Source organism: Cornus florida, unplaced genomic scaffold, assembly GCF_030987335.1.
Source record: "Cornus florida cultivar Cherokee Brave unplaced genomic scaffold, ASM3098733v1 CherokeeBrave_3.0.0_Hap2_Chr10, whole genome shotgun sequence".
Lineage (NCBI taxonomy): Eukaryota > Viridiplantae > Streptophyta > Magnoliopsida > Cornales > Cornaceae > Cornus > Cornus florida.
The window spans coordinates 102,893,643-102,916,903 of record NW_026775580.1 but is presented as its reverse complement, the minus strand read 5'-3'; the positions used below and the strand labels follow the sequence as shown (position 1 = coordinate 102,916,903).

Sequence of the window (23,261 nt, the reverse complement as noted above, 5' to 3'; positions counted from 1 at the left end):
CGCTCTCATTCAGATTTTCACTACTTATGACTTAATTCTGCCGCTCTCACGCTCTTCTCCCGCTTTCATTTCTTAATAAGTGTCGCTCTTGCACTCCAAATGCGCACTCCCACTCTGTGCGCGTTCGTTAAAATTCTTATTACTTATTACTTACTACTTTATGTGATTTAGGTTCTTAGTATTAGTATTTATCAACAGTGAATTTTCTTGAATTTTCTGGAATTATTGTCTTGTGTACTAATAAAAAATAAGAGTTAATTATATCGAGGAAACTTAAGTACGGTATATGACAAAGAAAGAGTTAATTATATTGGGCAAAAGTGCAAAAAAACCCCCTGAACTATTACAAATCGGCATTTTACCCCCCTGTACTACAAAAATGAACAAGTCAGTACACAACTATCACAAATCGTGCAAATTAACCCTTAAAACTCAATTCCGGCCACTTTCCGGCCCACAAGGTCAGCATGTGACTGTCATTTTCTTTTAATTCCGTAATTGCCCTGAAATATTACAGTTGTAGCCCTTTGACATATATGTATATATGTGAATATATATGTGTGTGTGTGTAGGGGGCTGTTGTTGTTACTCAGGGCAACCTCACCGCTGATGTGCCTGTGCCGCTTCAACACCGCCATTAAAGCATTGGAAATTGGGGGTTCCACGGCAAAGGTGGTGGTTTGGGCGGTGGGGAGTTGGTCGAGGGCCATGCTGAAGTAGAGCTCCAGAGCCCAGCACTGAAGAGGGTGAGAAGAATTAGGATGGGATCGAATACAAGCTTGTCGGAGGAAGCCAAATGGAGATGCCAGAAGAGTTGCCGCTACGTGAAGCGATGTCGTTTGGCCAGGGTTACGATGGCCGGCTTCGGCGATCGAGTGGTTCAGTATACTCGCTGCCTTCGGCGTTTGGGTTTGCTGGGTCATACTTGATCCCGCTCTCATTTTACTGTAGAGAAACAAACAATCTGAAAAGCCTTTTTTCAGCTCACAATTGAAGTTCTTTTGAATCTTTGATAAACCCCAGAATTAGAATTGAATCCAAGTTAACTTTCTTCGGATCTTTGAGCTCTGGTGACAGGAAAATCCAAAGCAACCAAGAAATGGCACGACTATCTTCAAATTGGGTTTTCAGATACCCACTATAAAAAATAAACTTTAAAATTCTCTTCCGACATTAATCAATTCTCAGCAGCCTCAAAAGTGTGGGATCTACTCTCTCTCTCTTAGAGATCGATAAAAGCTAAGACACAGTTATTTTCTTGTTCAACCACCAATAGTATGTATCCCAGAACCAGATGAGGAAATAGTAAGAAATGTAACAGAAAATATAAAAACAAAACCAACTTTTTCAGATATATATTACAAATTACATACAAATAAAGCCAAGTGTGACAAACCAGTTTAAAATTAAGATTACGGCAAATGCTCCTTTTATTCTAGAGAAAGAAACAATGAGAAACTAGTTTAAAATCACGATTATGGCAAATGCTCCTTTTATTCTAGAGAGAGAAACAAAGAGAGAAAGAGACGATTATGGCAAATGCTACTTTTTGTGCCATCTTTTTTATTATAATTTTTGTTTAATATTCTCGTCTCGATGCAATAGGTATAATGGAGAGAGAAGCAAATTCAAGAGCCTCATTTCCCTTTCTAACTTTCTCTCTTATGATTTATTCTCATCTCAATACAAGAGGTATAATGGATAGAGAAGCAGATTCATGAGCTTCATTTCTCTCTCTAACTTTTTCTCTCTTATTATTTATTTTTATATATATTTTTTCTTAACTACAATGGGTAGTTTTGTAAATCTACATTGAGGTCAGCTGGAAAGTAGCCGGAATTGAGTTTTAGGAGTTAATTTGCACGATTTGTGATAGTTGTGCATTGACTTGTTTATTTTTGTAATCTAAGGAAGTAAAATGTCGATTTGTGACCGTCCAGTTAAATTTTTTGCACTTTTACCATTATATTGAGGAAACTTCTTATTAGTACGTAATGAAGAAATTTTTTGACCTATTTGTTCCCTACACTTCCAAAAGTCCTAATATAAAAACATACAGTATCATTAACAAATAAAAAAACAAAAAGAGTTAAAAAGTAGAGAGAGAAAAGAAAAATAAAAACCTTTTGAAATTTGAGTCCCAATTTCAGAGACAAAGCTCACGGAGAGCCAGAGAGGACAGGAATTTTAGAGAGAGAGAAACACTGAAGCTCGAATAATTCTCCCTCCTAAACTTCAGCTCTGAATCTGATATGAATCCAAGCAAAACTGAAGAGGAAGATCTATTCAACCATCATCATCATCTAGACCCACTCCACCACCAGATCATGGACCATGAAAATGGATCACACCCATCGATTCTAGGTCACCACCAAGAACCCTTCTCTCTCCCTCCGATCTCCGAAATCGTGTTGTTCCAAGACGACGACGGCGACGACGACTCAGTGAGCCATACCTCCTCCGACGCCGACGACACCACCACCGGCCACAATATCGCCTCAGAAATCGGGGGCGTTGTTTCGCCGGAAAACCCTAGATTTCACCCACCGGCGTACATGGACCCAGGGCCCCACATATCGACCCAGTTCTACACATTCAATAGCCCGTCTCATGCTCTGATGATCCGCTGCATTATCGAGGGCCACCTCGCCACGCCGGAGGAAATCCGAGATGTGACGCCGCGATCGATGCTAGCGAGCTGGCGTTTGGTGTGGAAGGACCGGAACGAGGACACGGCGTACCTGACGGCGTGGAAGCGGATACAGGACAAGCTCAATGTGTACGTCGACGCACAAGGTAACGAATTCTTGTGCTTCAAGAACAATTCGAATCAATTCGTTTCGCACTTTGATCAGTGGCAGGACATAGTCATAAGTTTCCACGGTGGCGGTGAATTGAAACACTTGGGGCTGAAAGACACCATAGATAAAATTAAGCAGGTTTGGACTGTAGGTGCTAAATTTTATGGGATTCCCGAATCTTTCATCAGGGTTTGTGTCAACGAATGCCCTGTGTGCTCATCTGGGTCAGGACACCGGATGAAAAGGCGGCGATTTGAGTATACAGAGTCGTTTGATGTGCCGGCCAAGGAGGTGCCCCATAGGTTACAACAATTGGCTGCAAAATATAAGGTGGTGTTGTGTATAAGGCAGAAGTATATTAGGTATAAGCCATTTATGGCGGAGGTTAAGGATTATGCCTGTCATAGAGCAGGGGAGCCTGCCTCATCTAAAAAATCAAGGGTTTTGAAGAGGGAACCGCATGCGTCGAAGCGGTGTGGATGTGGGTTTCGGATTAGAGCAATTGTGCCGATTGCAAATTACAATGAGAAGGATAAGACTTTTGTATTTCAAGAAGAGGGGATGGCAGTGTTTAAGTTGTATGCTGTGCATTCAGGGCATGAACCAGGGCCTTTGGATGGGAATGCTCGGATTATGCATCGGGTAGTTGGGAATAGAGGTGGGTTGATGGATCAAGAAACTGTGTATGGGATGAATAAGGAAGCAGAGAATGAGAGTTTTGGGTTAATGGGGAAGGACAAAGGGGATATGCAGAATTCCGTTTCGCAGCAAGTGCAGGAAGTGAGAAATGAAGTGGGGTTGCTTGAAGGGAGAATTGCAAAAATCCCGCATGAGCTATTGGGTTCGGTGTCTCGCGAATTGTTAGATATTGTGAATAAACTTAGAACTATAGGAGAATATGGTTCAAAGCCAGTTGGGTTGTTTTCTGACACGTGTCATTCCGATGATGTGCTGGTAGGAGAGGGTGATATGTCAGATTTGAGTGATCATCACCATGAAAGGATTTATGATGACAGTAAAGATGCAGAACTGATAGAAGACGGTGAAGACAGTTTTGGGCGAAGTCTCGGGGATGTCACATCTTGGGTTCAGACGAGGGCAGAGTGTAGGAGAGAGAAGGATGTGCTAGGTGAGACTTTTAAACCCAATAAGGGGTTGAAATGCCGTGAGTTTGAAGAGAATAGCATTCTTGATTGTGGGGATTCTAAACTAACCAAGCCCATGAGGCATGACGATACTATAGTGACAGATGTAGGTCTTGTTGGTATACAGGTAGACAGCTTCTACGCGGACAATCCTAAATGGTATGATTCTCCATGTGGGTTGGACACCAGCACAGAGTGTGGTGATAGTAGATTCAGGAATGGTGAGATTTTGTAGGGTAAGGTTAAGCCTCTCTTACATAATTATGACTTTATTAGGTGACATTCGTCCATCTATCACAGTTCAAAGTGAGTTATATATTTGTGTACACTAAACATTTGAGCCTCTCACATCCTTTTGGATGTCTTTATTGCGTGTCTCTCTGTAAAGTGTAGCTGTTGGTCTTCTCTGCACATACCTTCTCTGATTACTACTATTTGTTAACCATGTTATGAGCCTTCAAAATTTAAAGCTGGTTCTTCAGATATGCATATTGGTGGCAATTCCTTTCTTAATGTTCATTGAATGGAGTTCTTTTATTTATTATACATCATCTAATGGTGGTTGAGTTCTCCACCCCTCTTACTGTATTGTGGGATGCATTAAACTACTGTGATGTTTTACTGAGTGATGTTTTACTGACTTATAATTTTACTTTCTCTTATAAAGTATAAACGCATCTTTTTTCCTGTGTAATGAAGGTGTCTGCGTGCCAAAAATTGTAAGCGTTTGTTGTTTGGATTGTGCTAGTAGTTGTTTATTGTTTGGATTGTGCTAGTAGTTGTGGAGGTTGTCATTCCTGCTGCCTAAAATCAAGAAGTTGGAAGATAGGTGATCTGTCATTTTTAACCTTCTCTGATAACCAAATCCTACTTTTCTCTGTATCAGTTTAGTAATCTATCTACAACACCCACAACCGCCAACAACGTTAGGTATGGTGATACTGTCATCTTAAATGGATATTCCTAGCTATCGTATGGGTTATTTGATTGTCTTATTACAATATAGCAACTCTTTAATAATGTTTAGATTGATGTCAGTATAACTATCTTTCTAAACACAACAAAAGATTGTCTGCAATTTGTTACCCATTTAAATCATTAAGGATAGGCCCTAGTCATTACCTTCATGCATCAATATAACTGGTTCTATATCTCGTACTAATTAATTTTAATTACTTACTCCATTTCTCTTTTTTTTTTTGTTCTTCATTATCTTCTCCTTCAATTCTTCTAAGTGATTTGTGCATATGAGTTATATATACACATTATTTCACATGAATTTATAGACAAAAACCACTTTATGATGGAACCCACATAGAAAATCTATTGGAGCCTTCTTTCTCCCCTCTGGGACCTTAGGCAACCTCCTTAATCACCTTAAGGTCGAGCAGGCCCTGTCAGCAATGCTAAAATAGAATTTGATTGCATCAGTGGACAAAGGTCAATAAAAGATGAATAAATCAGTAAAGGGTAGTAGTAGTAGTATCCGGCACCCATATTGTTGTCGTGCATGTCCAATCTTCTCATTGTCCATAACCATAATGCCAGTCTTCTCCTCTTACAGTTTTCATGTGGACTGTCAAAAATCAACCTCTAACGGCACCTTAAAAAAAATTGTTATATCATAAAGCATTAATGCGTGCAATGTTTAAGCCAACTTTCAAAAGTGGAAAGATGGTTCTAGAACCTCAACTAGGCCACAATTTGGAGAGTTAATGCTTCAGACCATAAAACCTGAGAAAACTGCTTTGTCTTCGTGTCCCCACAAGTATAGTAACTCTGAAGCAGTACAATTCGTGAAACCCCCCCCCCCCCCCCCCCCCCATCAAATTGGTGGTTTTGCATAAGTCTTCTGATAATTATTTCAAACTTTATTTCTTTTAAGTAATTTGAAAAGTTTATTTCATTATATCGTTACTTGGGAATGACTTGCATCGCACCCTTGGTACCAAGCGCCTCTGCTGAGCATGTCTCTCATCTGGTAAGCAGTGGAGGATCCACCACCACCATACATACAAGGAATTGACAATAATCACGAGCATCGGTTGGTTTGGATTAATATCTCAATTCTTTGACATTTTTTCTTCACAATTAATTTTCCTCCTCCCCAAAAGCCTTGGTAAAAATCAACTGTTAACAATTGTACAATAGTTGGAACAGTCCACCATATGGATATCAAAAGTTGATACTGTTTATTTCTGGATGGTTACAACATGCGTCCAATACATAATCTGCTTGTAAAGCGTCATGGATGTTCATCTGCTGTGTTTCTGTGTTTGCTTTGGTTTTTTTGGTAAGTTCTGTGTTTGCTTTGTTGCTTTCAGTTGTTTGATCCGAAGTTTTGTGAGGTAAGAGAAGCACGCCAATGGCCTTCAGCAAAACAGCACTCTTTGGTTGATTATTGTGTACTTCCTAGAATTTTTTTTATATATTCTTATTTGGTGGAACCTTGTTTATATATCTTTGTTCTTGTTTGGTGGATATATTTTTTTTTTTTGTCTGCTCTTGTTTGTTTGATTTATCTTTGTTCTTATACTTTCTTCTATGATTTTTTTGCAAATCCTAGTTTGTTCCTATACTGGAAAAAGTTGAGTGATTCACATTGTATACTCAGATTCAATTTTGGTGCTGACTTTTGATTGTTCCATAGTTGATATGAGGTGCTCTACGAGAACTTCTGTAAACTCTACAGCTTGCTGTATGCCACCTATTGCTGATATACTAAAAAAACTGTGGTGTTATTCTGTCCTTTGTGCATGATTTACACTGAAAAAGGATATTTACATTTAATGAAACTCATGAATAATGATAAATCAATTTGTTATAACCCTTTAGAGGTTGATGTTGGTTTGTGAAAACTGGAAGTACTATGGTAAGCTTAGGGTCACAGGCCACAAATTGGTAACTTGTTGCTTCTATAGTTCATGATAGCCGTGAATCAGCTGGTGTTGGAAATAGGTCACTTGGTTTTGTATGGATGATGCGTAGAAGCTGAAGATGGAAAGGTCAGTTTAACAGGATTTAGAGATGGGTGCTAGCTCTATCTGTATATGCATACTTGTATATTCACGTGTTGGTATTTTTATTCGTTCTATGTAATATTCAAGAAAAGGAGGCTCAAAAAACTGAGTTTGGGCTTTATTGAGGAATACAAATTAGTAGGAAAAAACAGAAAGACAGGCAGCATTATTCTGCACTTGACTTTAGTCCTGGAGTAAATTATAGAAGTCGTTCTGTTTGACTTTGAATAAAGGATTTTTTCAGAGTGAAATAAAGGCTGTTGACAAATGAACCCTCCTGTCGATTTGCTCCAAATATATGATTTCAACAATTTTTCATATATGGAAACCCTGATCTCTTCTTCCTACGAAGTTTTTTATTTTTATTATTCTCTTGTTATCTGGTTTATTCGTCCCAACAGAGATTGGAGGATCTGGATTCAGTAGAGGCTGGTGGCATGAACATTGCTTTTGCAAGTCCTGATTGATTGTGTGATGGGGGGATGCTCAGGGGACTACTTATAGCTGCCAGTCCTGTTGAGGTAAGTTTCTTTCTTCCTGTTATTTTTTTATAGAAGTGGAAATAATGGCCTATTTTCCTTGTTTCCTTTGCTTTTCATTTTCTTTCTGTTCCTTTTTTTCCCCCTTCCCTGGGATGGTCGGTGGGTGGTTGGGAGGAGGGGGGAGTGTAAGGTTGGCTATGTTTATTCCAATAAACAAACATGGGGCTTTGGGCATATGTCCCAACAAAACAAGGTTTTGGGATTTCCGCCAAAATTATCTTTTCCTGACCTAATGATTTTGCAGTTTTCCAAAGAATTCCTGTGTTTCATTTTATACAGATTCCCTACTTTGAGATGCGACCATGTCTATCACTTCGTTGACCATTTTCTTCTAATTTCAGGTGGTGGTGTGGAGTTTTATGTGAAGTAGCCATCATGAGCCGAAACCAAAAGAGCAGGAATCTGAGGATAAAGTGGCTAGTTTCTCCAGGTTAATGCTATCCTTCCTAATTCTAACATTGGGAAAAAGGGCTTTGATACAATGGAATGGTAAAATGGGTAGAGCAAAAGCCGAACTTTGCATCTACCATCCAGACCAACCACAGTGCTTCCATGCAAACAATGCAAGACTCAGAAATACAGCCATAGATATCAACACATCTTGCAGGGTGAGTAATCCGATATACCTCTTCAAGATCTATGTTGGGAACTCTATCTTGATGTTGTGGTCTTGATTATGACACACTGTTATTAGTGAGTGGAGAGGTTGAACTACACAGCTTGTCATCTATTAGTAGGTTTTATGTCTTTCTTTTCTCTATTAGGCAGGAGATCTGAATAGTTGGTTGATTATACAAGCCTCCTGCTGCTAGGTGCAAGATCTGAATTGTTAAGATACTTTGCGTTTGATACTTTTTATCAGGTGGAAATTATGCTATGATTCTTCTTGATTTTGAAAAGCTCAGAATTGTCGTTATTTGGAAGCATATGATTATATGGCATACAATTTGATATGTTATGCACGCTTATCCTTGCGTGTTATGATGCTAATCAGAGTACCTCCTGAATAGGGTGCTACCATAGGTTTTAACGAGCATGTACCGGGATATGGCTATGAATTTTAGAGTTCCTACTAAAACATTTTGTTGGATGAGATTGGAGGAATTCTTTATATTTTTTCTTGATAGGTGATAGAAGTGTGAACCCTAACCTTTGCTTCATGGTTACAACTAGTTTTCTTTCCTTCTTTATTTTTTAACGAAAACAAATTTCCAGTTGCAGATTTAATTCAAGGGCATATAGTTGACATCAATGCTGGGAGATATATCTGAAGAGAGGTCAAGGTAAAGAAATCCTGTGGCTGCGGTACCATCTCCATGGGTGAGTAGGGACGACCAGCCAGCCTGTGGGCAAGGCCTGGACTGTCTGAACATCATTTTCCAATTGTAGATTTAAGTGAAGGGCACGTATATAATGCTGCTCTTAGTAACATCTCTTATCAGACTTGCAAAATTACCTTCATCAACTCATGGAAATCAACATGTATTCATCATATACTTCTTGTTCACAGTGACCCACGGTTCACCATCCCACTGTTTAATTTGTTGGAAAGAGTAAAGTGTTTTTTTTTAAAAAAAAAAATTTGGAGAGAGAACATTTGTCCATTCATGTAGGATATACCTGTTACCCACATAATTGGATGGGTTGCAAATGCCTGGAGATTAAATGAAAGATGTCTATTTACCCTCTTAAATGGAGGAAAGCCAGATCTTTAAAGAAAATCTGATTTCAATCAAACCACAAACCTCATTCAAATTGTTATGTTTTAAGTTATTTCGGATCAGTTTTTTAGACAATGCCAATTTGGGAGTGACCGAGTGGGCATGGTAATTACTTTGGGCTCCCTTGAGTTTAATTGACGGGTAATTTTAATTGCTCCAAGATTTGTTGCGGGTGTTCAATGAACCTCTAGTGTTTTCTGTAAATATATTGACCATAATTCATAAAATGATAATTTTGCACTTCTCTTTTGTAAAATACAATATAATATATTACTATTATGATATAAGAACATTATTAACTTTTCACACTCAAAGTCAGTCTACTTGTGCAATTAGTCCGAACTTTAAGGAAAATTAATATAATTTGCCCTAAAATATTAGACTAATGCACTTGTAACTTTCCAAAAGCAAAAGAAAGCTAATAATTATTACATTCATGTTTATTGGTCATTTTTCTTTTATATCGATTATTAGGTTTGAACTTTTCATTTCAAAAAGAATATTCCACGACACAATTATAAAATTACTTTTTTCATAGATTGTCTAACTAACTACATTGAATAAAAAGAATATGTATTTCTCAACATGTCATGGTTTTAATGTTACATATATTTTCTAATCTATTCACCTTTTACTTATCCTGCCGCCAATCCATTGAATAACTGGCTTCTTTCAGTGGTCCATGAACTGCCTAGCTAGGCTTCATGACATTGTTCCCACACACAGATATATATATACTAGGTAAAGGCACGTACGATGCACGTGTTGAATATTTTTGTAGATAATGTGATAGAAATTTATAGAAAATAAAACAGTCAATTTGTGGTAGATTTTATAAAAATTATTTTATTTTTTTTAATTTTATTTTCTTTTATTAAAAAACTCATAATAAATAGATAAATAGATAATATGTGTTAGAATTTTATAGATACTCTTTTAAAAACTCTTTTTATGTCAATTAATAAATATTTTTTTTATATTAATAATTCTTGTCTAATTAGATTTCAATAAATAAATAAATAGGTAATTTGTGTTAAAATTTTATAGCAACTCTTTAAAACCCTCTTTTTATATCAATTAATAAATAATTTTTTATATTAACAATAGTTGCCTAATTAGATTTCCTTTTATTAAAAAAACTCAAAATAAATAGATAAATATGTAATTTGTGGTAGAGTTTTTCCTAATTAGATTTTCTTTTATTAAAAAACATATAATAAATAAATAAATAGGTAATTTGTGTTAGAATTTAATAGAAACTCTTTTAAAAACTGTTTTTATATCAATTAATAAATATTTTAATATTAATAATTCTTGTCTAATTAGATTTCTTTTTATTAAAAAACTCATAATAAATAGGTAAATATGTAATTTGTGTTAGAGTTTTATAGAAACACTTTTAAAACATCTTTTTAGATCAATTAATAAATAATTTTTTATATTAATAATATTTGTCTAATTAGATTTCCTTTTATTAAAAACTCTTAATAAATATATAAATAGGTAATTTGTGTTAGAATTTTATAGAAACTCTTTAAATATTATATCTTTGTCTAGTGTGATCGAGTTTTATTGAAAATAAACATGTAATTTGTGATAGAGTTATATAAAATTATTTTATTTTATTTAAATATATCATTTTCTAATTATATTTAATTTTATTAAGAAACTCATAATAAAAGTTAATTTGTGGTAGAGTTTTAGAAAAATTATTTTATTTTATATATAAATTAATAAATATTTTTTATATTAATAATTATTGTCTAATTAGATTTTCTATTATTAAAAAATTCATAATAATAAATAGATAAATAGGTTAATTTAAATTTTATTAGATAGATTTTAGAATTTGATAGAGTTTTTTATTATTATTATTTTTTTATTTTATAAAAACACTTTTCATATCAATTAATAAATATTTTTTATATAAATAAATATTTAAATACTAAAACTCTTTGCACATTTAATAATAGTATTGATAAAAACTCTTTTTATATCAATTAATAAATATTTTTTTTATATAAATAAATAAATACTGAAACACTTTAGATTTTATTTTATTATTATGAATTTTTTAATCATAAACACTTTGGCAGAGCTTTCGTATTTTACTCTGAAAATTAGATTTTTTCTTTTATTAAAAAATTCATAATAATAAATAGATGAATAGTTTAATTTTACTTTTATTAGGTAGATTTTAGAGTTTTACAGAGTTGTTGTTTTTTTTTGTTGAAAACTCTTTACATATCATTTAATAAATATTTTTTATATAAATAAATAAATACTAAAATACTGAAACTCCTTGCACGTTTAATAAAATTTGTTTATATAAATAAATAAATAAATATTGAAACTATTTAGCAAAACTTCTACATTCTGTATTCTATATATAAATAAATAAATACTGAAACTCTTTGGCGGAGCTTCTGTAATTCATGGTCTATGCCCTTCTGAATTTCTCTCTTTATATTAATTAATAAATATTTTATAATAAATAAATAAATATGTAATTTGTGTTAGAGTTTAATATAAATTTTTTAAAAACTCATTTTATATCAATTAATAAATATTTTTTATTTTAATAATTCTAGTCTAATTAGATTTCTTTTTTATTAAAAAACTAATAATAAATAGATAAATAGGTAATTTGTGTTAGAGTTTTATAAACAGTCTTTGAAAACCTCTTTTTATATTAATTAATAAATAATTTTCTATATTCATAATATTTGTCTAATTAGATTTCATTTTATGAAAAACTCATAATAAAAGCTAATTTAAAAAATTTGATAATAATAAATAGATAAATAGCTTAATTTAAATTTTATTATGTAGATTTTAGTGTTTTATAGAGGCCTTTTTTTTTTTTTTTTTTTTTGTAAAACACTTTTCATATCATTTAATAAATATTTTTTTATATAAATAAATAAATACTAAAACTCTTTACACATCTAATAATAATATAGATAAAAACTCTTTTTATATCAATTAATAAATAAATGCTGAAACTCTTTGACAGAGTTTCGGTATTTAATCTGGAATTCAACTATTTTTTATATCAATTAATAAATATTTTTATATATAAATAAATAAGGGATAATTACACTGACCTCCCCTGAGGTTTCATCAACCTACACTGATCTTCCCTCTTGTTTTTCAAATTACAATGACCTCCCTTATCAGAACCCTGGGATGGATGACGGTAACAATTCTATCAAATTGCTTTTATACCCTTATTATATCTATATTGTATTTTATTACGAATACAATAAATTTTGAAAAGACAAAAAGGCCCAAAGTGTTTCTTTACTCTCTTTCCTTTCTCTAACCTTTTGCAGACCATTTTTGGGACAAGAAGAGAGACCCATTTCAATTTGAGAGAGGATGGCGGTGGTGAAGCTACAGGTTATGGTGGTGCCTAGGTGCAGTACTTGCCTTCGTTGTTGCTTCGCCGGAGTTTGCCTTTGCTGTTGCTTAGCTTGTAGTTCTTAAAATATTTCCCTTTTTTTATTTCTTTAACTTTTTAATTAATTTATTCAATTTAATGTCTTAACCTTTTGAATACAACGTCCATTTTCTTTGATTTTTCTATTCTTCCGACACCAAATTTCTTTCTTTCCTTTTCACATTTGCATCATCAATTGCATTTTCTGAAATATATTAGAGATAGAAATATGTAGATAGAGAGAGATAATGAGCAAGGATGGCTGAAAAGAACATCTTCTCGACAGGCAGGTGGTGCACTGAACTTACCGGCGATGGCGTGGTGGTGTTAGTGACCCGATTCCGGCTACGGTGGCTGTGAACAACTTTGGGTCAGATTTTTCTTGTCTAATTAGATTTTCTTATATTAAAAAGGTTAATTTAAATTTTATTATGTAGATTTTAGTGTTTTATAGAGTTTTTTTTTTTTTAAAAAACTCTTTTCATATCATTTAATAAATATTTTTTTATATAACTAAATAAATACTGAAACTCTTTACACTTTTTTTATATCATTTATTTTTTATATAAATAAATAAATACTGAAACTCTTTACGCATTTAATAATAGTAAAAACTCTTTTTATATCAATTAATAAATATTTTTTTTTTATAAATAAATAAATACTGAAATATTGAAACTCTTTGATAGAGTTTCTGTATTTTACTCTGGAATTCAACTCTTTTTATATCAATTACAATTTTTTTTTTATATAAATAAATAAATACTGAAACTCTTTGGGAGAGTTTCAGTATTTTACCCTGAAATTCTGAATTTCTAGAATTTTCGATTTCTGTACCCCTTCTCCTTCCTCCATGTCTCTATTTATAGGCTTCTTGGATGAATTAGATGATGACATGTGTCATTTTTTGATAATGACATAATCATAACTGGCAAGGGCGGTTATATTGTGATATAAAAAATAACTAAAAATAAGAGTTTTATATAAAATGTGATTGATTTTATTAGGTAATTTTTAGAATTTTATAAAAACTATAATTATCCATAAAAAATAACTAAAAATAAGAGTTTTCATATAATGTGATTGATTTTATTAGGTAATTTTTATAGTTTTATAGAAACTATTTTTACAAAAATTAATTTTATATCAATTAATAAATATTTTTTTTATATAAATAAATAAATACTGAAATACTGAAACACTTTACACATTTAATAATAGTATAGATATAATACTTCAAGATCTTGCATTTGAGTCTTTAAATGCAATGGACACAAAGAAAAGCTTAGGAATTTCCGGGTAGCCTACATTTGAACTTTACCTGCTATGGACACAAAGAAAAGCTTAGGAATTTCCGGGTAGCCTACATGTGAACTTTACCGTGTTCACGCAATGCATGTAATCAATTGTTTATACAATGACATATATAAACCAATGTTCACGCAATACATGTAATTGTCTATACAATGACATGTAAAGTGTTAAGTAATTTAGTTGCACTAAGTTTATATCTAATATATTCTGACCCTGTTTACTTCCACAGGTAGACTTTCTGTAACTTGCTGAGAAACCCCCTTGTTTCTTTAATAATAAACCTCTTCAAGTACAACGCTATAATATAGTATATAGACACCAACCTCCCAAAGTAGATATTCCTTCACTGCATTGGAGAAAAAACATATCAGTCTTTGAAGAGGGCATGAAGATAGTTGTGGTATCTACACTCGTGTTCCTTCTTTTGCGTCTAAAGCTATGTAGAAACGCCTTTTTCTCATCTTTATCACTCTCACTTTCTCAACTTGATCATGGCTTTCTTGTTTCTAAGCTTGTCAACGCGATGAAATCTAGCAGCTTGGTGATGTTTTTCGTGTTTAATGTTGTTGCTATGGCGATCTTCTTGTGGAGTTTTAAGCCATCCAGAGATTTTACTTCGTGTTTTAGTCTCCCACCTTTAGTATATGAAGAAGAAAATGAGAGAGAGGAGGCAAAAGATGAAGATTGTGATGATAACGAGGAAGATTTTGTTCCTCGTTTAGTATATGTAGAATATAAGAACAATGATAGTTTTGCTTCGTGTTCTAGTCTTGCACCTGTAGTATGTGAAATAGAATATGGAGAGATGGGAAAAGGTCACGATAATAAAGATGATTTTGCTTTGTGTTTAAGTCTTCCACCCTTGGTAGTGTGTGAAGTAGATTATGAAGGGGAGAAAGCAAAAGCTGAAGATTATGATGTTAATATTAATAATGATGATGATTTTGTCCCGCGTTTAGTGTGTATAGAATATAAAGAAGAAGGGGTGAAAGATGAATATTGGTTGCTTGCTAACAATGGTAGTGACAACAATGCAACTAGTGAAGACGAGGAAGGCGACGATTTGGAGAAGAGAACTGAGGAATTCATAGACAAGACATACAAGAATTGGAGGGAGGAGTTGCTCAACGACAAATTGCTTTGCCTACCAGCAGCTTAAGTGACATATAAATATATATGTGTGTGTGTATATATGTATGCATGTATGTATGTATGTGTTTGTGTTTTGCAGGTCCCTGTACAATTGTAAAGCCAAGCAACTTAGGCTGAGTCAGAAGATGTATCAGTAGATAAGATTTGTAAATTATGAGTGAATTATAAACTTTGCAGTTTTATATATTGATTTGAATCGATCTGCGATTGGATATATCCATTATCAGTTCTCTTTGTGTTCTCTTTTGTAATTAATAAACATAAACCATAATATGATATCAAACATTTGAGATTATAAGGGAAAAATGTTCATTGAAAAAAATAAATAAAATAAAAAGAAACAAAATGGATCACTTTCATCAAGTTATCTTAATTTTGTTCTACTTCTACACAGTTTCATTAGATACGAACTCTTGGATTAAGGAAACAAACTCACAGTAATGTCCTCCTCTAGTCTCTCTCTCTCAATTAACTTTTTGAGTTTGATTTTTAACAGTAAAAAGAAAAAATAAGATATATTGTATTAATTATTATTATTTTTTTTGAAAAGCTGTATTAATTATTATTGTTTACTCCATGAACACAAATGTGAGGATATTTGAGATATTAATATATAGTTTTCAAATGATTTGGTTGATTAAAATTCAAATTCAGCTCTGTATCAACGTTAAGCGTTGAAATCGTTTTGAATTTGTCCATACAAAATGTTTTTTTTTTAAAAACTCTTTAGAATGAAAATTTATGAAAGGTGTAGAAGTATTTAAGGCTTAAATATGTGGTTTCTTTATTTTTATTATTATTTTTTTCCCAATACATGCATGTATCCTACAGATTATAATTTATATACAGTATTTGTAGAAAAATATATAACATAGTTCCTAGAAGTATAATTCATTAATCTCACTTCTAAGTCCACTCAATCAAAGCTCATAGGCCTTTAGCTGTCGGGGACAGTTTGAATAATAAAGGGAAAGTTGTATTTAGTTAATGTAGTTAAATTGTGAAATGATATATAAAGGACATGTCACCATCAAAGAAATTGTTAGGAAACAGACCAACCAGTAATATATTGTTGCTAAGTTTCCATGGCCATTGCTAGTGCCAACGTCAACGACGCCAACTAGTAATGGCCTTAGTCAATTAGGTTAGGTTGGATATAAATAATAAATATCACACACATACACACACACATATATATATACAAAGTATGTATTTGTTAAATTCATTCAGTATCAGCATGACGTACACAATATTGCATCATAGACTCAATCAGCACGCATCATTGATATTTGATTGATTAAAATGTTTAAAATGACTTTTTATACGTTTGTGTAGAAAGAAATTTTGGTGGGGACTTTGGTTCCTCACCTCGGACATTGTATAGCATTGTATATCACTTTGTTTTATTGCAGAGATAATTGAAGAAAATTTAGTTTAAATTCTATATTAATTTTTTTCAGTTTTAAATTTAAGACGGTGATTCAGTGTTTTCAAACGTATCATTAATAAATTTATACTTAATTAATTTTATTTTTTTATGTTAGCAAGGACATATGGGATACAAGTTACAAGGAAATGGGTTTTTTTCCTACCTATGAATAAAATTATTAATTTGTTGACATCAGATTGATTTCAAAATGAAATAGATTAAAATATATAAATAATATTTCAATGACTTTTAAAGTCATTTTATTGAATTTTTCCCGCACGTGTCACGTCCTATTCTCAAATAAATACAAATATCGTGCACTGCCATCTTATTGAATTTTTCCAGCACTTGCGAGAATAGGACGTGACATGTACTGGAAAAATTCAATAAGATGACTTTAAAAGTCATTGAAATGTTATTTATATATTTGTATTCACGTTATGTGCATCTAAACAAATACATGTAGATACATATAACGTGAATACAAATATATAAATAACATTTCAATGACTTTTAAAACTATCTTATTAAATTTTTCCAGTATATGTCAATAGTGCGCAATATTTGTATTCATTTGAAAATAGTGCGCAATATTTGTATTCATGATATTAGAATGTGCTAGGAAAATTTAATAAAATGACTTTAAAAGTCATTGAAATGTTATTAATATATTTATATTCACATTATGTGCATCTTCACATATTTGTTCCATGAATGGTCAGATATGCATAATGTTTTCTTTGAAAGCAAACTAAAAGGCTATCTCAAGATTATGGTTTACTTCTGTTCGTCATTAAATATTTTTTTCCACTCTCTTAAGAGTAAAGACAACAAATAAACAAGAAATTGACCAAGACTTGAGACTTCTACCCGATAAAATCTTCGTAAAATTCTTACACCCAACAAGTTTTCATACAAACTTCTAGATTGATGTTTTTTTTTTTTTTCAAATAATTCAAATCTTGGTAAATTGATTAATTGTTAAGCACAAATTCTAATTTCAAACTCACTTAAAGATTCATACAGGTTATATTGAGTTTAATTTATCACTAAACACACCATTTGAACCAAGTAGAGCAACTCAAAAAATGTTTTTCAACACGTTCAAACTGGCAATTTCCCGCCCTTTTCAAACCAGATGGGAAAATGAACTTTCTTGATATATAAAAAAAAAAACATAATTTATACCAACTTTATGAAAGTAACTATTCCATTTAAAAAATAATGTGAAAACATATAAAAAACTAAGAAAAGGTAGGAAGATGGCAAACCAGTTTCCTGGCAATTATATGTTTCTGTACAAATAAATTGAGCATAGAACACACACTATATGAAAGTTAGCAAGAGCCCCTTCGTCGTTTGGATTAATTTGTTTATTCCAATCCAAATTATCTTCCCTCTGAAATAAACCATAACTTGGGCCCTTCAAGACTTCCAGTTCAAATACAAATAAATCACAGGATTGAAGACTGAGGAGAAATTATGTAAAATAACCCGGCTTTTCCATCACTAAAGAATACGCCTTATATTACAACAATGCAGGGAAATCATCAGTTCAGATCACAATCTGGCTTGATCCACAGCAGCCCCAATTCATTCTCCTGGAATTTGTAATCATCTCAAATTCTCATTCAAAACTACCTAGCATAAAACAAAAACACTAATTAGCATTCTCAGGGGCTAATCTGATATTATAAAGGCAAATATACATTTTCTCCGGCACGACTAGAATTATTAAAAAACAGTCAGTATTCTCCTTCTTATTGTTTTGTTCACTTTACATGGCCACGAATTTGGTGCTCTGCAAGAAGTCTGCTCATGATATGGTTGTTCTCACCAAGAAGCCTAATATAGTGGTCAGTTCAAAATATCCCAAATATTGGGCCCACCACCAAAAAAATAAAAGAAAAAATACTTGATCAACATTTGATTTGCACAACTTTGACATCCATGAATTTTGCAACCATCTGAGAGTCCAAAGTGGCTGGCGGGTGGTTTGATTCTTCGTTACCCCTAAAAAAAAAAAAAGAAAAAAAATTTGGGATCCATGAAAAGATGCGCACGAATTGGAAGAGTTAGCTTATGCCCAAGTCTAATGGACAAGTTGCTCCCAAAAACTTTCCATGGGGCCCAAGTTGAAATGACGCACAGACTACACTATCTATGCCCAACACAAGATTGTTTCCTCTTCATCTTTCTTGAAATTTGTTTTTAAAAATAAAAACATATAGCAAACACCAGCAAAACCAATATGTTCAACTGATCGAAGACATTCATCACTGTCTTCATCAATTCAACAGGTACGGAAAAGAGCACATTCACAAGGTTCATTAAAAAAAGGCAAACCAGTTTATTATGGAATAAGAAAAGATACATCGAGACAAAGGCTCATTCCACTATTCATGACAATGTTTTCATCCATTTAAAATGTAGCCAAAGCCATAGGAAGTAAATCAAAGCCATAGGAAGTAAATCACATCATTTTTAGAACTTCGACATAGGTCAACATTTTAATTCTGTACAAAATTTCCTTAATTGCTCCTTCACTGTTCTACAGCAACCAGCTGCAGCAGGAGTACTATGCTACAAACTCTTTCCATTTTTCTTTGGTGCCAACTCCATATTAAAGGATGCAAAAGTGATTTCACATGCCAAGGGAAGCAGAACGGAAACATTTTCCCATGTGGAGTACAAAGAGCTCCATTTCAAATAACATTCTTAAGATATCTGATACTTACCGTGGGAATGGTCAATAGGAGCACCAATGCCTGATTAATCATCCACGATGCTCCAGATCATCCTAGAACAAATGCACAACAAATTCCATCAAATTTACCTTGGAGTTTAACAAAACACATTACAGCTGTTTATGAGTACATACCAGAATATGGAAAGGCACAGGAGGACAACAAGATATGCAAGCTTAAAAATCCGTAGCTTCTTTTCCCAAGGTAGCTGGTTGAAGATCTCGGTTACATCTACCAAATGTCGTTTCTGATTGTACCTGATCATGGAGTTAGCATGAATAGTCCCCTCAAATCATATGAGATGAAGATCCAGAAACATGGTCTTCAAGGTGGCTCTTGGATGTCCAATTTTCAACTCATTAAAAAAGAAACATTTTACTTTTAAATTTGAAATGTGTTAAATCATTCCAGTGACTTAAATGAGAGGTTGAACGAAGGGAGAATAAACAAATCATGGAAGTCCATGGGATAGCTTTCTCACTCTAGAATTCTAAACAAATAAGCTCTCCACTTCCAAAACAATATTCTACTAGTTCTGTGGCTTCTACCTCCCATCTAAATATCTAATGACACTAAATTTATGAGTGTCACACCAGCACCATTGGGAAACACTCGAGCATTAAAATCCCAAACTTTTCTGCGATGTCATACAAGTATCAATGAGGGAGAATCTGTGAGCCGAAGGCTCTGCATGGGAATAACTGTGCTAGAAAAGTGCAAGATGTGAGTTGCTCTTCTGATTGACATTAATTTTTTTTTTCAAATTTTAGTCATTTATCACATAATCAATCAACCCAACACTAAAAAACAGTAAAGTAAAAGTAAGAGTATATGGGAGACACCAGGATTTTTTATGCGGAAAACCTCAACGAGGAAAAACAACTGAGACACACACTTGTGCGCTTGTCATTAATTTTAAGTTTATGATTCTCAACATTATCTAAGAGGTCCTGGTATAAGGAATCTCACAAGCAAAAGATCTTAGAGTAAAGGGTGAGAAAGAAACTCACAGTCTGAAATTGTAGTACGAGTAAGGGAGACAAAATAAGAACATAACCCAATGTCCTGTTACAAGATGGAGGAAGCATAGGGTTCCTTGAACAACAAATTCTGGCAAAACACTCTTGTTTATCCGAGATGCCGAATCATATGGGTTGATATAATCAAACTCAAGATCCGCCAAGCACATGAGCTGCAATAAACATTTTACAAACATGAAAATAATTAATACAAAAGGAAGTTAGCATGTCAGTTCCATCTGGACTCATCACATAATGGGTTAGTCACTTGGCCTTGGTGCCGCATGAAGCATTAGGTCTAAGGTTCAACTCCTCTTTGGTGCAAACAATTCCTTTGAGGAGGGGTGTGTGAGTATCAACTAGGGGGAAAGAAGGAAAAAAAAAAAAAAGGTTCTTTAGTTCAGCTATATATGTTTCATTCAGACCAATCCAGTTACTTAAGTAAACCTGTCACGACCTGCGCACCCTGTGCAGATATTCCTCAAAAAGCATCTACACAGTTAGGAGATGTCCACATACAAGTGTTATCAAACCTCTCCCCTTAGGCGATGTGGGACGTAACAATCATCACCTCTTGGGACCCAGTATCCTCACTGGCCAGCCCCGCATGGGCTTGTGCACGCTTCACCATTTCCGGCTAGGGGTTGGCTTCGATACCATTTGTCACGAGTCACCACCTACCCACACCGTGTAGATATTGTCCATTTTGCACAATCTCCTTTCGGTGCTCACGATTTTTCTCAAAACGCGTCTACACGGATAGGAGATGAGGTGATGTGGTACGTCACAACACAAGAAGCAAAATAACTACGAGCTGAAAATATACTAATCTAAATAGTGAAGTTCAGTTGTTTAACTGATGGTGCAATGAACGATAAGAGAAATGTCCTAAGAAGAAAGGAAGAGATGAAGAGTAACCAGCTTGAACGATAAGTGAAATGTCCTGAAATGTCGTAAGTTTCCTTATCCAAGCAATTCTAAAAGCTAAAAGCCCTTCAAGCACATTCCAGTTAAGAGGTTCAATGGAAATGTTTCAGATGGATCATTCAAATTAATCATCTAAGCAGTTAGGGTTCTCATAAGAATGCACTGTTTTAACTAATTTCATTTAAAAAAAAAATTAAAAAAAAAAGATTGAAGAGGAAAGGAAAAACAGATCCATTGAGGAGTCTTTTATGGATTTCATTCCCATTATGGACATGCCTTGATATCACAAAAGAATAAATCTAATTCTTCACCCTTTTCAGTAGGCAATCTGATTCTTCCTTCAGATTTCTTTTTATGCTATGTTGCTCCCTCCTAGCACCTTCTACACAATTGACTTTTGTTTTTACCTCACAAGGATTAATACCTAATCGGCAAAGAAAAGGTGTGAATCCCAGTTCAATTCACCTTGGAGACAAAAAAGAAGCATAGACAAACAAAAGCTTGAAGCATACATTAAGGAATTCAAGGGGCAAGGATTCATACGAGGGCAATAACACGAGATCAATAACACCACCAATGTCAAAATTTGGCAAACTTAGTTTTGAAGAAAAATAGATTCTCCACCCTTATAGGGAATTAAGAAGCAGAATATAATTTTTGTGCTTAATTTGATGGCCACTTGATGACAACAGAATTAAAGAATTAATAAAGAATGAGACAATGCACAAGCCAGCCGAGCTGCAGCGCCTCAATAATGCCGAAGATACTTGACCAACGTTTTAATCCAGGATCATGGGATTATTCCAAACCTTTTCCTCAGAAGAGGCACGACACTAGGAAACTTATAGGGCAGGGATAAATGACTAAACATTGAATCCAACCTCCTGCCTTGGACTGCTCCATTCATCACCTACCAGGGACACCTTGACTCCACCCAATCACTAATAGGTTAGTGCTTTACACTACTCAATTTATGGATGCTTTGGGTTTAAAAGGTTTAAGAAAAGGTTATAGCGTTTTGGATGGAAAGAGGAAGAAATTGGCTTGGTTCAGGTGGCAAGAATTTAGAAAAAAACATTGTAGAACTCTAAATAGCTAGTACTTTAACGCTCTTGGTGTTAAGTTAAAAGCCAGAAGATAAGGAAAAGGCTAGGGTGGATTGAGACTTTCTAGGGTAGAGTTTTGGGAAGAAATTTGTATTCTAATGATGCATTCAAAGCAATTAAAGACCAGAATGCAAATAAAATCATACCATAATAATCTAAAAATTGACAATGATTCATGCGTAAGTTGTGTAACCAAATTATTTTTTCTTAGTAGGTGCTATTCATCATAACCACTGAGTGTTTCATTGCATTAGTATATATGAACTTAAAATATTAAGAAAACATATGTTTCAATGTTTCATGTGTAGATAATTTATTTTTTAAGGTTCCACTTTAGGGAAGTTGGCCACAGTGCATCCAAGAATGTGTCCAATTTATTTTTTATTTTTTATTTTAAAAACAACCAGATATTCTTAAGATTCTACTCAGCACTACCAACTATCAACTTCTCAAGGCATATTTCGACATCACACACAGACACACACATATGCATATGTGTACAGACAAATAAATTAAAAATAATCCCAAATTTACGCACTGATAAATTTATCTGTACTGAAATTAAAATTATAATAAGAATTCTTACCTGGTAGAGAAGAATGCCAAGAATCGCTATGAGAAGGAAGAAGGACAGTAGCCATGCGAACAGATCAGCCATGGCCGCCCGGATCTCTCTCTCCTCTCTCCCTCTCTCTCTCTCTACCCGTCTTCGTGCTTGTCTCCCGTTGAAATTGACAACTTGTGATACGTATGCTAGAGCGAATATATAAAATAATAATACGACGTCGTTTTGTTGTATTTATCAATTTTTTGCCTTGGCAATATAATATTATTACGACGTCGTTTTCTTGTATTTATCAAATTTTTTTTCCTTGTCAAATGCGGAGTATATCTTT

The 23,261-nt window shown here is 33.6% G+C and overlaps 2 protein-coding genes across 4 annotated transcripts; one reads left to right on the top strand and one right to left on the bottom strand.

Annotated features, from left to right (window-relative positions):
* The first annotated feature begins 2,071 nt into the window (after positions 1-2,071).
* LOC132276549 (uncharacterized) lies at positions 2,072-9,214 on the top strand. Of its 2 annotated transcripts, none has more exons than XM_059778012.1 (4): positions 2,072-4,182; positions 7,368-7,487; positions 7,850-8,116; positions 8,730-9,214. In XM_059778012.1, exon 1 carries the CDS (start codon positions 2,253-2,255, stop codon positions 4,179-4,181), a length of 1,929 nt encoding a protein of 642 aa, XP_059633995.1. In that variant the 5' UTR covers positions 2,072-2,252; the 3' UTR covers position 4,182; positions 7,368-7,487; positions 7,850-8,116; positions 8,730-9,214. The 2 variants fall into 2 exon arrangements, with proteins under 2 accessions (XP_059633995.1, XP_059633994.1); XM_059778011.1 differs by having other exon boundaries at positions 8,724-9,214.
* An 8,579-nt stretch (positions 9,215-17,793) lies between these two features.
* LOC132276548 (protein cornichon homolog 4-like) lies at positions 17,794-23,112 on the bottom strand. Of its 2 annotated transcripts, none has more exons than XM_059778009.1 (5): positions 22,952-23,112; positions 20,324-20,505; positions 19,448-19,570; positions 19,305-19,366; positions 17,794-18,207 (listed from the first exon to the last, which is right to left on the bottom strand). In XM_059778009.1, exons 1-4 carry the CDS (start codon positions 23,021-23,023, stop codon positions 19,339-19,341), a joined length of 405 nt encoding a protein of 134 aa, XP_059633992.1. In that variant the 5' UTR covers positions 23,024-23,112; the 3' UTR covers positions 17,794-18,207; positions 19,305-19,338. The 2 variants fall into 2 exon arrangements, with proteins under 2 accessions (XP_059633992.1, XP_059633993.1); XM_059778010.1 differs by having other exon boundaries at positions 17,794-18,203.
* Between the last annotated feature and the right edge of the window lie 149 nt (positions 23,113-23,261).